This window comes from Zingiber officinale, chromosome 9A (genome assembly GCF_018446385.1).
Source record: "Zingiber officinale cultivar Zhangliang chromosome 9A, Zo_v1.1, whole genome shotgun sequence".
Classification (NCBI taxonomy): domain Eukaryota; kingdom Viridiplantae; phylum Streptophyta; class Magnoliopsida; order Zingiberales; family Zingiberaceae; genus Zingiber; species Zingiber officinale.
The window spans coordinates 96,416,698-96,433,833 of NC_056002.1; the positions used below are offsets into that span (position 1 = coordinate 96,416,698).

Genomic DNA, 17,136 nt, shown 5'->3' on the forward strand with positions numbered 1-17,136 from the left:
GAGTTCTCCAAATCAGTTTCACGAACAGTCTCCCATACCTCTTTTGCAATGGGTAGGAAGAAATATGTCCTTCCAATTGAAGGTTCTATTGAGTTGACAAGTCACGTGATTACCATGGAGTTCTCAGATTTCCAACTTTTCCACTTTGGATCGTCTTTGTCTGGTGCTGCGACTTCTCCCATCAGGTAACCCAAATGCCCTTTTTTGTCGATTACAAGCTTGATTGACTGAGCCCACTCCAAGTAATTTTTGCCATTCAATTTGTGGATGGTCAATTGAATTGAGGAGCTTTCGAATCCAGCAATATTCGTAGGAAATATGTTTGGTGTTATAGCACCTTTCGCACCATCACTCATGCCTGAAGACATTGTATTTTGGTCCTCGTTCGATTTGGATATGCTCGTCTCCTTTTTCCCCCGTTTAATTTTCAGCTGGTATGCAGAAGCCTAAGCTCTAATATCATGAAGATTAACACAAACGATATAGGTAGCCAAATATGTGGTGTAAAACTACTTTTTTTTTGTATATACATTTTAACATAGTGCAACCCTACACTATATATACAAATTTTATTTCCATGTATTCACAATCCTAGCCATAATTAGTAGACACACCATAAGGAATAAAATATCAATCAAATATTCTTATATTAATTGAATATATTATTTCCTTTTCTACACTATTAGTTGATAATCATACCCAAATAAGTTGGACATTCCTCATGAAAGATAAATCTGAAACCACCAACATTTTTAAAAACTTTCATGTAATGATTAAGAACTAATTTCAGATAGATATACAAGTTTTCAAGTTTGACAATGCTCGTGACTTTTAAATTCCAATCTAGGCCCATATCTAAATGACCATGGCATTGTACATCAAAGTTCTTGTGTGGACACTTCACAACAAAATGGGATTGCTGAACGCAAAAATCGCCACATATTAGGAGTAGCCCGATCCCTGATGTTTCAAGCTAATCCCTAAAAAATTATGGGGTGAAGTTGTTCTTACGACAACCTATTTGATAAATAGGATGCCTTCTCGTGCCATCAACTTCCAAACACCACTCCAAGCCCTTGCCCACCTATACCCAAACTCTCATCTTGTTTTAAAATTTCCGTAAACATCTTTGGTTGTCATGTCTTTGTCCATGTCTACTCGCATAACAGAAGTAAACTTAATGTGCGTGCAATTAAATGCATGTTCATTGGGTACTCGAATAAAAAGAGCTACAAATGCTTCTCGCCTACGACCAATAAATTCTACATTACCATGATGTCACCTTTTTTGAAAGACGCCCATTCTTCTCCAATTCTGAAATTTAGGAGGAGATTCGTACACTTGAATCTCAAAATTGGCGTTGGTCCTCTCTCATTGACACTCTACCGCATGTGTATTAGCCACCTTTTGACAATCAACCACCTCATTTGGTTGACCAACCTCAGTCTTCTGACAGTCAACCAGTCATCTCAATCTTCCAGATAAGTCCATTAAAGTTTACAAGAGGAGAAAACTCTTGGAACAGACCGAGCACAATCAGGAATCAACTCTGAATCCAATAATACATGAAATAACGCAGGTTGAACCAACGACTAGTCCACAGTCAGAGCCCATGGATTCTGAATCACTAAATAATCCTATCTCTAATTTGGATCTACTAATTGCTCTTCGAAAAAGTACCAAATCCAGTACAATGCATTCAATTCAGAATTATTTGTCATATGCTAGTCTATCACAGAAGTCTAGGATTTTTGTGTTGACCCTAGACAAAATCTAGATTCCTAGAGATGTATTTGAAGCCCTTCAAAGGCCTACATGGCATGTTGTCCTTGAAGAATATCGGGCTCTAATGAAAAATGAGACTTGGGTACTCACACCACTACCACCTCGAGAGAGAGTTGTTGGATGTAAGTGGATTTTCTCCGTGAAACATAAGACAAATGGAAGTGTTGATCGATTTAAGGCATGTCTAATAGCAAGAGGATTCACATAGTCTTATGAGATTGACTATCATGAGACCTTTGCTCCAGTTGCCAAGTTTAATATCGTGAGAGTTCTCCTATCTTGTGTGGTAAATCAAGAGTGACCAATATTCCAGCTGGATGTGAAAAATGTATTCCTGAATGGAGACTTAGTTGAAGAAGTATATATGGAGATTCCATCAGGATTTGAGAATGGTCAGACAAGAGGGAAATGTGTAAACTCAAGAAATCTTTGTATGAACTCATGTAGGCAACACGGGCATGGTTCGAGAGGTTTTCCAAGGTCCTGAAGCTGGATGACTACTATCAATTCCAAGCCGATCACACATTGTTTGTTAAGCACGCCTCCAATGGTAAGGGTGACCATTCTAATTGTATACGTCGATGATATACAACTCATAGGAGTCAATGAAGAGGAAATAAAAAGACTTAAAACTATCATATCCAAAGAATTTGAGGTGAAGGACTTAGGACTTCTTAGATATTTTCTTAGTATGGAAGTCGGTAGATCACGTCAAGGAATATTTGTTTCTCAGTGTAAATACATGTTAGTCTTGCTTTGTGAAACTGGTATGAGTGGTTGTCGTCCATCGGAAACTCCTATGGATCCTAATGTCAAATTGAAGGTTAGAACAGAAGAAACTATTGATAGGGAGCAATATTAGCGCCTAGTAGGTAAATTGATTTACCTCACTCACACTCAACTAGATATCAGTTATACAAGGAGTCGTGTCAGCCTGTTCCTCACCAATCCTTCGGTTGATTACTTGAATGTTGTTCATCGAATCTTAAAATACTTGAAGGGAGATCCTGGAAAAGGACTTTAAAAAAAACAACAAATCGATTTGTGAAAATCTTTACAGATGCTGACTGAGTAGATCTAAGAGTGATCGAAAGTCAACATCTGATTATTGTTCATTTATGTGGAAAAATTTAGTCACTTGGCTTAGTAAGAAACAGTTAGTGGTTGCTCGTAGTAGTACTGAGGTAGAACTTCGAGCCTTAGCTCAAGGCGTTTGTGAAGGAATATGATTAAAACGATTGCTAAAAGAGCTTAAAATCAGCTTCCAAGGTCCTATACAGGTGTATGGCACTGGCTAAGAATCCTTTCTAACATGATTGATCAAAATAAAATCAATTGACATTTTCTCAATGAGAAGATACAAGATAAGATTGTGTTGATGAACTATGTTCCCTCTCATCAACAAGTTGCGGATATTCTCACCAAGGTTGTGTTTGGACCCAACTTCAGTGAACTTAATGTCAGATTCGGCTTAATGAGTATCTATTGCAAGTGTGGAAAGTCAAATTATCCTAATTTAGAAGATTCTAATATTCTGTTACAACTGTTAAGATCTTATATTTATAGTTATTCCCTGTAATTAGTTATCAATTAGTAATTAGTTGTCAATTTTCTATAAATTAGAATTTGTAATTAGGTATTTATTTTAGGTAATACCTCATGTATTTATACTGCTCTTATCTAATAAGATAATCTTTTCCTCTCAAAACTTCAATATTAACGAAAGTGAATTCAAACAAAGCATAAAATAGCTCATTTGAATAACTTCTAGGTTAAATTAGTCAACTTGAATATGCAAGCAACTAACAATAAATATCTAAAAAAGGTAATTGCCTAAGTCAACTAAGTTTTCATCCAATTGATTGATAACATTTCAGTTGACTCATTATGCATCCAATCAACTGAATTGGATAAGATCACTAGCCTATTTGCAAATGACTTATGATTTTAGTTGACTTTTCGAGAATTAAGTCAGCTTGAACCATATTCATGGGACTGATACCATGACAATCGACTAAGCTAACCAATATAGCAGGCTTATATTGTTTAATTGTCACATGGGTCGATTTAATTGGTATTTGATTCTGCTCAAATCAAACAAAGACTGCTCGAGCATAAGATTCTAGTGGACTAAGCAGTTGATTTAGCATACCAATTAACTAAGATAAAACATGACTCAATCTCATTGTATGTTGCAATCCTTCAAGACCATGCTCATATTTAGACTACAACTTAGAACCATCTTTCCACGTTGAAGGCTTTGAGAGCCTATTTAACTTGAAATCATGAACCCAAAGATTACAAATCATACAATCTCTTCTAGTTCACTTTCTTCCTATTGTCATAGTTTTACATTGTCCCAGAGTTCTAAAGGGCAGGGGACTCATACCATGATCAAATCACTATCTTCCAGCTATCTTCCAGATTTTGTAGGTTGCAAACTTGAAGAAGAGTGGGATAAGAGAGGAGAGGGAAAACTCGCTCCTATAGGGTTTGGGAACTCATACCTTGATCAAATGACTATCTTCCAGCTATCTTCCAGATTTTGCAGGTTGCAAGAAGAGTGGGATAAGAGAGTAGAGGGAAAACTCGCACCTATAGGGTTTGGGAACTCATACCTTGATCAAATCAAGAATTTAGCTCTCATTTCATTCTATGCAACATGAGTAATCACAATGCTCAGAACTCAAACTTTGATGCACCAAAGAAGGAAAATAATATTAACTGAAAAATCAAATTTTAGCCTATTTTATTTTAAAAATTATATCCAACTTTTCGAGGTCTAATTTATCTCTAGTAACTATAAGTTTAGCAACTCTTAGAAATTAAGAAATATATAATATATTTTTTAAAAAAATTTGGAATTGATCCTCAAATTTTGAACTACGTCAATTGGACTTCTACAAACTTGAGATTTAAGTCTGTGAAAATGATTCTTGCGTTTGGTCATGAATTTATATATTCCTTTGATGGCTTTTTATTTATTTTATAGATTAGCAATATCAAGCTATGCAAATGTGTTCGTTAACTCTTTTACTTGTCTTTTTTTAGCAAGATTCAAAGAAAAAACATTTTTTAGTATTTGTTGATATTCCCTACAGTTTGTCTATATGCTTCTTTAATTTCTATGGATGTTTATCTAGAATTGCTTCTCAATATTAAACTAAGTTTTGCAGTATAAAGCTAGATCATCCTTGAACTTCCGTTTCTTGTTCAAGCAGCTTCTTGCTTTAGCAAATGGGGACCGTGTAAAAGACAAGCAAAGGAGTAGAAACTCATTTGTTGTAGACATGGACAAAAAACTTGCAGCAGAGAATCTCTTGAATGAGTTATTGACATTTCATGGAGCTCTTATAAGACAGGTACTTTTCACTTTAGGTATCATGTATCCATTTGTATTACATAATTGATATATTTTTTGTATTATAGATGAAACAATTAGTTGAGATTTACATCAAACTTGCTGAATTGGAGACAAAAAAAGAGGTCAGTCATACTTCTTCACAATTTATATATTTAGTATTTTTATTGCCTTAAATTTAACATTGATAATACACACTGAAACTTTCTTGCAAATATTCTTGAACAGGAGACTAATAGGAGAGTACCGTTACCCAGAGAAATCCGAAATATTCGTCAGCTAGAACTTGTAAGGGTGACAATGATTTCCTTAGTTTTAGAATTTCAGCGCATGTTATTCATAACCTACAAACTCCATGCTGTTAATTCTTTTGCTGACAACTTCCATGGATTTAGATTAGTTTTTTTATTTTGTTGCTTCTTATAATTTTTTCACAGCAAAAATAGTCTCCAATGTTTTTGCTTGCTAACAATTTGAACGGAGCAGACCTTATATGGTCAATGATTGTTGAACTGAATTATTTGTCAATTTGGCCGTCAGGTTTTAGACTTTAGCAATCCACCACCTTGCTCCCACTTTGAATGTAGCGTTATTGGATAAAATTCATAACTTCAAAAGCTTAACATATTACACTTCTAACATTATTTTAGCATAAGCTACTAGTAATACGGATGACAACAATGATGGGCATATGCCTTATATGTCTGATTTCCTTCTGTTATCACTTATCCAGGGAAGCTCTTTTCTGGCAGCTACACATTGGCATTTTCATCTTATAAGCCAGTTCCACTAGCAATAATGAAAAAATGGTATAATCAATCTTTTAGCCGGATACTAACGACTCAAATGGAGCATATTTCCTTCAGTCATTCAGAGAAAACTATCTTGAAAGTTGAAATACTATCAAACACTAAAACTGGGCATTCTGTAAGTTGCACAACTGCACAAGTTTCATACAATTTCAGCCTAACATGGAGGAAAGTGATATTGATTTACTTAAATTGGTTTTTGTTAGATTACAATATCATGGATCTTTTATCCTCAGTCCTCTTTATATTGGTTGGGATCTGCTCTAACAAAAACCTATTAGAAGATTTGATTAATTACCTTACAATTTCTTCGAGCCAATGACCAATATGCAATTGAAAAGGAAAAATGGAAGCATAGTGTACTAAGTCTCTATTTGGAATAATGACTGGACTGTGAACAAGTATGTTGTCTGAATCCAGATTGCTTGTCAAATAAGAGAATGACTTTTTTTATTAAGAATACTTGGAATGAAATTTGACTTTTCCTCATGAGTTCTAATGATACACAGAAAGCAAATGGTAGCATTCTGTATAAATCCAGATCACCTTTCAATTAGAATACCGCTGTGGTTTTGTATCAAATAATTGTTATATTTGAATGAAATTTGGCTTCTCATCATGATGGCTGATACATCTTTTCTATGCATAATTGTGGTTTCATTAATTGTCTGATAAATGTCAAGTATGGCATTGTTTCATTCGTGTGTTGTAGATCCAGTAAATTGCCAAGTTGCAAACTTACTCTTCCACTTCTGCTCTTCTTTCAGGTACCAGTTGTCACAGCTACAGTTCCTGTTGATCCCACTTGTCAATATCAGGAAGGTTCTTTTCCACATTTCAAGGGCTTGGCTGATTCTGTAATGTGTGTGGCTTGATGTTTCTACTTGTACAGGAATTTTTACATAGCTTGTTTAGTTTATATTAAAAAATTTCAGGGTAATGAATGGCATAAATGCTCCCAAAGTAATTGAGTGCCTTGGTTCAGATGGTCATATATATCGTCAACTTGCAAAGTCTGGGAATGATGATTTACGACAGGATGCTGTAAAATTTCATTTCTCTTTTTCCTATAATTTTTAAATACTTTACTGAGCTATACTTTCTTCCAAGTTGTAGCACATTTTGCCTCCACATTGAGAATTATTGCTCTATTTCTTTCACATGTAAATGCACTTAATCTTGATGTGTAAATGTAATCAGTTCTGATAGGAAATGGCTTTTTTCATAAAGTTATAATGATCTGATGCAATGTTTGTACTAGTGAATATTTTCTGACCCATCAAATGGAAATTATGTTCATGTTTGAATAAGATTGTTATCCTTTAGCTTACCATTAATCCATCCATAACTGGTTGAGATGGAACAGCGTAGATGATTATCTGTCACAAATCCATCATATTTGTTTGATTGCAATGCATGCTGTAACATTACGGAGAGATGCTAAAATTTAGCTTCTATGAAACAGTGTCTTCAAAGAAACCTAAGTTTGTTGATGGTCATGACTTTTTCCATATTGTTGACATAGATAGATTCATTTTCAATGATCAAGAATTTGCAGATTTAGCTAAATTATTTGAGGCAATTTAAGTTTATGTTGCCAAGGTATGAATACCTTAAAATTTTGACCTCCCAATGAACACCTAAATTTGGGCTACAAATCTTGCATTTTTCTTGTGTACAGTCCTAGGTTCTTATGTGATTACCAATAGGCTTACACCCTGAATTTGAAGTTATGCTGATCAACACCAAGCTTACACTATTTCTTCGACTTTAATATGACTAAAGGTTTAACAGTTTCAACTAGATCCATTATCATCAATACAACACTCAATATAGAAACATTACTACTGTTCAAACTCCTAAATTTTAAGTTTACTAACCTTGTTAACATATTTGCTTAGTTGCAATGCATAGCACTCTCCATAAACATTTCTCTTAATCAGATTTTGCTATAAATATGTAGAACACTAAAATTTTGTAATGGCCCATCCTCTTTCAGGTCATGGAACAATTTTTCGATTTGGTAAATAATTTCTTGCAGAATAATAGAGATACTTGGAAAAGAAGGCTAAGAATTCGTACGTACAAGGTATTAGATGTGTTCTTAAATTATTGAGCAATTTTTTGTCATGTAGCCAGGTATATTTTGCAAGTGCAACTAAATTTTTCCACAAGGATGCTTTGTTGCTCTAATTCTCCTTTTCCTTAATCATGACCTTATTTACATAGTTTTAAGCTTGAATCAAATTGTTTCTGCATTCTTTTATTTTTTCATTCCTTGGTAGAATATATTTAAGTCTTTTATCTGTGAATTTCTATGTAGTGTAGGTCCGACCCCAAACTCAGAACTGGTCAACGAGTTGGGTACCCGTTGGCCCAGTTCCAGTTAAAAAATCGGAACAGGGTGCTGGGTCGGTTCTAGTTCAGCCCCTCTAAAAATCGGCCATCGGCAGTTCAATTTTTTTTTACTGGTTTTAGACCGTTAGAATTGGCGGTTCACAATCGTTGGAACTTCTAGCTGTTGGGATGAAAAAAAAGGTTTTCTTAAAAAAATCTTTCAACGGTTGAGATCATTTGACCATTTTTCTATCAATGACTACGATTTAGTGTTCGTTTCTTTCTAAACTCTATAAATAGAGAACTCCTTTTATTATTTTCACATACATCTTCTCTACTCTCATTCTCAATTCAGTAATTTCTATACACTTTCGACTTCCTCTTCAGAGTTCCGACTACAATGAAAGGAGGTCGAGGGCAAGGAGGCCAAGGGCGAGGAGGTTCATCATCTCGATCTCGGAGGGATAAGGAAATAGCAAATCCGAACATTCAATCCGTCGATGATGAGATCGAACAACTTTCGAATCCGACTTCGATACCCGAAACGCAGAATTACCGATGCAATTACTTTTAAGGTTTCGAAAGTTCCTCTTTTAAGATCTTCTATTTTTACTATACATTTTGATAAGGTTACTCTTTTGTGGGAGAATTACGTGCAAAATATAAGCATTGCAATGCTTCGTACAAATTCTAAGCAACCACCGGCTATGAGTCGTTGAAATGACACAGAAGTGATGCGTCCTGGAATTTGGGATTGATTGTGCTTAAGCACAATTATCTAGATTTTCTACTAGCGGAAGTAGTGATCCTAGTTTATTTTTATATTCTGATAATAAATTAAGAGAATCATTAACTATATTTATTTCCGTAGAACATCTATCATTTAATTTTGGATCTAAATGCACTTTTCAAGTTTTTCATAAAAAAAATCTCTTAATCCATCTGCTAAACGTGTTCCTAGAACTACACCTACAAAAATAATTAAAAGATTAGTAAAACAAAGGGGACAATATTAATTGAAGAATTTAGTAAATTAAATAATAAAGTTTCTTTATGTTCCGATATTTGGAGTGATAATTGGCAAGCACATTCATATATGGGTGTGACTTGCCATTGGATCGATAATTCATAGAATATTCAACAAAGATTGTTGGCTTATAGAGTTTTTGATGAATTACATAATGCTCACAACATCTCATAATTATTATGTTTAATTTTATATGAATATGGATTAACTCAAAATGTTTTCAATATCATTTGATAATGTTAGTTCTAATACTGCTAGTATTGAAGAACTTAAATTTATATGCCAACCTGGTATTGGTGGTTTATTTTTTCATATTCGTTCCGTTTGTCATGTTTTAAATTTATATGTTTAAGATGAATTAAGAATTTTAGCAAATCATATTGAACCAATTAGAAATGCTATTTCCTATTTATAGTCGCATCCATCTATAATGAAACAATTTCTAATGAAACAATGCGGTAAATTTTGTATAATTAATGAAATGAGACCTAAAAAATTTTCAGGTGATGTACCAACACATTAGAATTCAACATATCAATTGTTACAAGATTCATCTCAATATAGAGAATTATTATGTTCATTTTTTGCACCAAATATTAATAATGCTAATATATACAATGGAATATTCGTAGTAGTATTTGTGAAATTTTAAAAGTATTTAATGAAGCAACCGAACAACTTTTCTGTTTTTATTATTAATCGAACAAGTTTTCAGTTTTTATTATCCTACTTCTCATTTAGTTTTAGGAAATTTTTGTAATATAGTATTAGTTTTAGATGAAAATAGTAATAATGAATTTTTATCTTCTTATATATTAGCAATGAAAACGAAATGGGAAAAATATTTTTTTAAAATTTTAAAATTTATTTAGTTGCATTTGCTTTAGACCCTAGATATAAATTAGAAGTTTTACATAATAGGTTTGTATTATAATTTAATTCCATTTAAAGATTCTTCTCTTAATCCAAATAATATTGTATATAATAAATTGATATTTATAAAGAATATAATATAAAATATGGAATACAACCTAATATTTTTGAAATACAAAATACTAATAGCAGTAATTTAAAACTTATAAAAGTATAAATTTTATTAAAAGAATGGACGAAACGTTCACAAGGATCCTCAAGTTTAATAGAATTTGAGAATTATTTTATGGCTTCTTTTAATTTAATGAAGTAAATAGCGAAGTAGATTTCGATGTCCTAGAGTGATGGTCACGGAGTTTTCCCGTCCTATCCAAGATCGCCAAAGAAATTTTAGCTTGTTTAAGTGTGTGACATATTGGATGAACGGCAATTGACTTTGTCTCTCGACTCATTGGAAGCCTAAACATTACTTGACGATGAGACCAGAGACGGGAAAAAAATCCAAGGAATGTAACTTTTAAATGACGAAGCCGAAGAATTTAATGCCGAAGATTTTAATACCGAATGAACAAATACTATGGGAACGGGAAATGGAAGTGAGTAACAACGTCACTTCATAAGGTAAAAGGATAAAAAGGTAAGAGAACTATGTGGACTTTGATTTTCCTATGCCATAAAAGAATACATAGACAACTTAAATAATTGTAAGCCTTTTTTTTTTTTTATGAATTTACCATTTATAATTTTTTTTAATATAATCTTGAACCGTGCCAAACTATGCATGAACCGTGAACCGGTGGTTCCAATCCGTGAACCGTAATCATCTCGGTTAAGGTTAAGGGTCGATCCCGTAGGAACCGTCGAAGTCGGTTCTGAACCCCCGAATCGTCGGTTCCGAACCGTCGAACTATCGGTTCCGAACTAGGGTCGAGTCTAATGCAATGTCTTCTAAAAATATTTTCCATACAAATTTCTTGCATGTAGATATTTAGCTCATTTAAATTTCTAGATGAAATTGTGTCATTTTATCCGTATCTAATCTTGCAGGTAGTACCCTTTACTCCGAGTGCTGGTATACTTGAATGGGTTGATCGTACTATTCCACTTGGCGAATACCTTTTAGGAAGGTTTGAATCTTATTCATGTTGTTTTAATGTGAAATGTTTTATGATCTTGCTTCAGAAAATTATGTGTTACTCTGTAGTGCAAGAAATGGTGGAGCACATGGACGTTATGGGGTTGGCGATTGGACATTTCTTCAGTGCAGGGAATACATGATGAATGTAAGTTGAAATTTTTTGAGATTCTCATCTGCAATAATTGCTGACATCTTATGGTGGTATGATCCAAAGCATACATATGTTCCTCATTGGTTGGTTGTTTTAACAGGAGAAGGACAAGAGGAAGGCATTTGTGAAAATCTGTGACAATTTCAGGTTTGATATTTATCTACCTTGATTAGTAGAAATTCTAGCACATATCATCCCTTGCCCTTATATAATGGGTGTTTTGATACCTCAACAAGGAGCCCTTCTTCCATCTAAATATGAGATGATGTTCGACAATAACTTTAAAATTCATCATTTGATCAGGTCTGTTCTGCATTATTTTTTTCTGGAGAAGTTTTTGCAACCCGCAGATTGGTTTCAAGGCAGGCTTTCTTATACAAGAAGTGTTGCAGCAAGTTCCATGGTCCAAAATTTTTATCTTGATAAATACTTTTCATATTTCCATACAGTGTTTAAGAAATTTCAACTTTTGAAAATGTCTACCAACTGTTTTATTGCCTCACAAATTTGATTCTCTTTCAGGTTGGTTACATCGTAGGACTTGGAGATAGGCATTCAATGAATATTCTCATAGATCAAGAAACTGCAGAAGTAGTCCACATCGACCTTGGGGTTGCCTTTGAGCAAGGACTTATGCTTAAAACTCCAGAGAGGGTTTGTCCATTTAAACTTTATTGCTGATGGCATGCTAGATCATTTGTAAATCCATTTTTGCAATCTCAGCTCACAGTATAACTTCTATTCAGGTTCCATTTAGGCTGACTAGGGACATTATAGATGGGATGGGTGTTACCGGTGTTGAGGGTGTCTTCAGAAGATGTTGTGAAGAAACTCTCTCTGTCATGAGAGCAAATAAGGAAGCACTGCTAACTATTATTGAAGTATGCAGATTTCTCTTAGATCCATTGCAAAACCACTCGTGCCTCTATGTGAATAATTATCATTTATGTTGATAATTTATCTATGGCTGTTGCAGGTATTCATCCATGATCCTTTGTATAAGTGGGCACTCTCACCTCTGAAAGCTTTGCAGCTGCAAAAGGCATATAGATCCTCACATTCATTTACAGTTTTTAGCTTAGTTTTATTGTAATCTTGTTGAATACACCTTATTCCACTTGGCTAACAAAATTTGAGTCATGTGGTGTCTAACAACAGCATAGCCTCATGAAATTGAATCGAGTGAGCTCCATACATTAGGAAAAACAGTTGTCCTTTGCCAATAGACTTGCACAAAGAGCCACATGAATTATGTCTAACAATAATCCATGTAAAGTAGTATATGTTATTTTTGTCGCAAAGAGAATCGCACAAAGAGCCACCTACATCCATGGTTAAAAGTATTATTCTTGTTGGTGTCAGTCCTCGGCTGAAGTGTTACTGAGTAACTGTGTGCCAAGAACATGTTCTCAGCTAGGAGGGATGAATTGAGAAGACAACTGTGAGCTGGAAACTCTTAAGCCAGCTCATAGTTGGCCTAGAACGCTAAGTGAGAAGAAGCCTAGTGGGCCTTCACCTCACACCTTGGCTCACTAGTGGCTTCAAGATTTGTTGGCCAATCAGCATACAGAATAGTTTTTTGAACCATGCCTTTATCTTTCTTATATGGATACATAAATTTTATGATCATGGAGTTTGCATTATCCTTCAAGCTTTGTTGCCCAATCAGCATACAGAATAGTTTTTTGAACCATGCCTGTATCTTTCTTATATGGATACATAAATTTTATGATCATGGAGTTTGCATTATCCATTTTTAGTGTTTGCCATTTTGAATAGTCTTTGAGCGGCTTCAAACTAGTAACTGTGATGCCTATAGCCAAAGGTCGTGGAAACAAATGCATGTGCTTACTTTTGCTTGCACAACCTTAATTTATTTTCCTTCTGTATATTCAGGAAACTGATGATGGTGTGGATGCAAGCCTGGAGAGTTCACAAGATGATGAAGGAAACAAAGATGCTGCACGAGCTACCCTCAGAATCAAAGAAAAATTAGATGGTTATGAAGCAGGTGAAATAAGAAGCGTGCAGGGTCAGGTAATATGTTTATCTTCTTTCTTCTTTGTTGTGTGTGCATGTCTGATCATCGTTTTTCAAGTGATTTGCCAAGGTAGATGATTGATCATTAATTGATTCTCTGTTTAACTGAGTTTGCATAATTTGGAGATGTGTATAAGCTCTTGTTCCATGTTGTCATTAATTTATTCTTAGTTCATCTATGGTAAATGATCAATGTTGCATAATTTATTCTCTGCTAAATACAATCATAAATCTAACTGAAATTCTATTTTCATTGCTCTAAAATTCGAGTATTAAGGACAACTACTACCAATTGGTGCTAGGGTTGTAAACGAACCGAGTCAAGCTCGAGCCAGCCTTGGCTCGAGCTCGGCTCGACTCGATTTAGGCTAGCTTAGCTCGAGCTCAAGCTCAATCAATCTTGTAAATTTGAGCTCGATCTTGGCTCGATCATTTAATCCAAGGCTTGAGCTCAATTCGAAAAGCTTGAATTAAATCAAGCTTTCTATCTCGAACTCGAGCCAAAGCCATAACCTAAGCCAATTTTGCTGTAATTTTTTTATAATGTAAATCAAACAATAATAATTTTAAATAAAAAAATTGACCAAATTCACCCATAAAACTAAACATCAAAACACCAATTATTTGTCTCTGAGATAAAAGAAAAGCATCTGAACATCACAAATTCACAACATAAATATCTCAGTCTCAGATGATAAAAAAAATCATAAGTCAAAAACACAATTATCTCATAAAATATTATTCTTGTTGCCAAAATATCAGACTTCATCCCAACAAAGTTAACCAAATCCAAAAACATGATATTCCAAATTCAAACCACCCAAACTGCTCAAAACACCAAATTTCTGCAACATTCAACATCTTCGTCTCCATCTCAGATTCTCAATCATACTACCTATATTACTATTTGCATTCAATAATATGAAGTGATATTAAGCTTAACTATAATAGCACAATAATTACACCGGAAATACATGTTAAACAAAGAACTGAAATCTTATTTTAAGAGGGTGATACTGGAAGAAAAATTTCCTGGTAAGTTTTCTCTGTATGTAACTTAGAAAGCTAATAATGAAATTTAACTTTCTTTAGTCTTCTTTTTCAGTCCATGTATATGTCGAAGCCAATCACCCCCATACAGTAGAGTCTGCATCATATCGGGAGAGAGTGATGAGCGATCAGAATCAATAACTCTTGTCCCTGCACTAAATGTTGCTTCTGAAGCCATTGAACTCACTGGAATAGCTAAAATATCAGTTGCTATCTTTGACAATATAGGATACTGCATTCTATTCATCCTTCACCATTCTAAACATGAAAAAATTTTAGGAATCTCATTCTTCTTTAAACTTCCCTATTATGAACCAAAAATGAGATGATTTTCTAAACAAACTCATCTACTATTACAAGATTATAAAGGTATTTGATTTTCTAATTTATATCATTATCATATAGAAATAATTGAAGTTAAAGAAAATAATACAATAACATCTTTTCAGTTTCTCTTATTATAATCATTAGAGTCTAAAAATAGCTTGAAAAGATAAATAATTTTCTAACCATTTTGATTTTCTTCTTCGTTTGTATTATCCTCACTGGTGAAATTCATTATGTTGATGTGTTAATAAATACTAGTGACAGTTCTTAGCTTCCAATAGGAGAATTAAACTATACTTAATTTGAAAACCTGGCATCTGTTCTACCCTATTTTTAAATTTGGGGGCCCGATGGTGGAGTGTGGATTGAGGACTATTCTTTTAAATGACCAAGTTTGTGTGTTTATGACATCAAGAAAAAGGAAGAAACAAGAAAGGCACAGAACACAGTGTTTCCCGAAAACTCACCAAAAAAGAAACGCACGCAAGAGGTCTGACCCTAACTGAGGGTGCGGCTGAGTAGGCACGACGACGACTACTGAGTAGGTGGTAATGGTTGAGTAGGTGGCGACGGGATGAGGGTTGAGAGTTGAAATTAGGGTTGAGTGGCAATTAAGCTGTTGAAATCTGAAGTTTAGGAACTTAGGAATTAGAATTTAGGAATTGGATTTAGTTTTAAAAATAAACTTTTAAAATTTACGGTTTTACTTAGTACTTACCATTATTACTTAATGACACTAAATTTATCAATATTTACATGAATAAATAAAAATAATATATTATACATATAGCTTGGCTCAAAAAACTCAACAAGCGAGCTCGAACTCGGCTCGAATATTAAATGAGCCGGCTCGAGCTTTGTCAAAATTAATCTCAAGCCAAGCTTTGACCGAGCGGCTCATGAGCAGCTCGACTCGTTTGCAACCCTAATTGGTACTACTTCTGGCATGTCCTTTTTTGTCATGTATCGAGTCCAATTACAAATCTATTTTCTAAAATAGTTTAGATCTTTTAGTAAATTGTTTTCAATATTCTTTTTAAATTTAGTATTTATAATATGTTAAAAATAATAAAATAAAATAAATTTTATAAATAATAAAAATTTAGTGTAAATACACAGAAAATGCACCTTTTGCAAACAAACAAAGCAATAATAGTTTAATAAATCACATTTTAGCAATATAGAAAATTGTTTTTAGTGGCTTAATGCTTTTGTTCAATTTTCATATATATATTTTTTTCATAATTTAGTTTATGTACAAATTGGAAATATTATTTATAGGCAATGTTAAATTACTCTGGATCTTAAATAATAATAATAATAAAGTGATACATTGAAATTGTTAAATTAGAAAGAGTAATAAAGTAATCCTAGATTGTTAATTCTATTTGGCTATTGTTGTGTATGCAGGTCCAGCAACTCATACAGGATGCAATTGACATTGACCGGTTGTGTCATATGTTCCCCGGTTGGGCGGCATGGTTGTGAGAAAGCTTATCAACTCTGTTGTGTTTCAACTTGCCAGAACCATCTCAAAGCGCCTTCACATTTTGAACCTGTGATGCAGCGACAGAAAGGAGCAAAGCATGTTTGATCATTAAAGTGAAGAATCCAGGGTGCTAGTTGACCTGCCCAATGTTTTCCTCTAGATGGATGGAGTGTCGACATGAAATTTAAGTACTTTATCTGAAAAATTGGGTACCAGAGTAATGCATGCTCACTTGAATCGAACATGAAAAATGTTTTGACCCACCTGTTTTTATCTCCTAGGAAGCAGAAGCAAAATTCGAATATCTAAGTTGCTGTATATATCACACGAATCTTGGACAGACTATTTAACCATGTTATTATAGAAATGCATCTTCGTGGAAATTGCTTATTTCAATTTTATCGGAATTTTATTAATTATATTTGAGTGTGATATTGTGTCGATAGAGATGAAATAGTTATTAAAGCATCTGAAATAAGTAATGAAAAGCACTATTAAACTCTGTGGCTTTAGAAATTTACAGGATTTTAAATAGATACAATCGGATCTATTTAGGTCGATCTTTTATAGAAATTTATTAATGGACTAGGCTATTTAGATTTATGTAAATTTGCAATCGCTAAGAAATGTTGAGCAAGAGAAGGTATAGATGACATCAAATCTTAATTCTAAGCAAGGAACAATGTGAGTTTGGTGTTGGGAGATTAACACTACCATGAGCTTGGTCCAATCCTAGATCAAGTCCAATG

At 33.9% G+C, this 17,136-nt stretch overlaps 1 protein-coding gene across 1 annotated transcript in view; it reads left to right on the forward strand.

Moving 5' to 3' along the window:
- Nucleotides 1-16,806, forward strand: part of LOC122019353 (serine/threonine-protein kinase ATM-like) — an 83,425-nt gene extending 66,619 nt beyond the window's left edge. Inside the window, 15 exon segments of the mRNA XM_042576827.1 lie at nucleotides 5,007-5,147; nucleotides 5,215-5,271; nucleotides 5,375-5,434; nucleotides 6,723-6,817; nucleotides 6,891-6,999; nucleotides 7,955-8,044; nucleotides 11,240-11,319; nucleotides 11,397-11,475; nucleotides 11,582-11,628; nucleotides 11,785-11,884; nucleotides 12,004-12,135; nucleotides 12,228-12,362; nucleotides 12,458-12,523; nucleotides 13,378-13,518; nucleotides 16,309-16,806. Of these exon segments, the coding sequence (XP_042432761.1) occupies nucleotides 5,007-5,147; nucleotides 5,215-5,271; nucleotides 5,375-5,434; nucleotides 6,723-6,817; nucleotides 6,891-6,999; nucleotides 7,955-8,044; nucleotides 11,240-11,319; nucleotides 11,397-11,475; nucleotides 11,582-11,628; nucleotides 11,785-11,884; nucleotides 12,004-12,135; nucleotides 12,228-12,362; nucleotides 12,458-12,523; nucleotides 13,378-13,518; nucleotides 16,309-16,386 (1,410 nt within the window). The 3' untranslated portion in view covers nucleotides 16,387-16,806.
- Nucleotides 16,807-17,136: the final 330 nt, after the last annotated feature.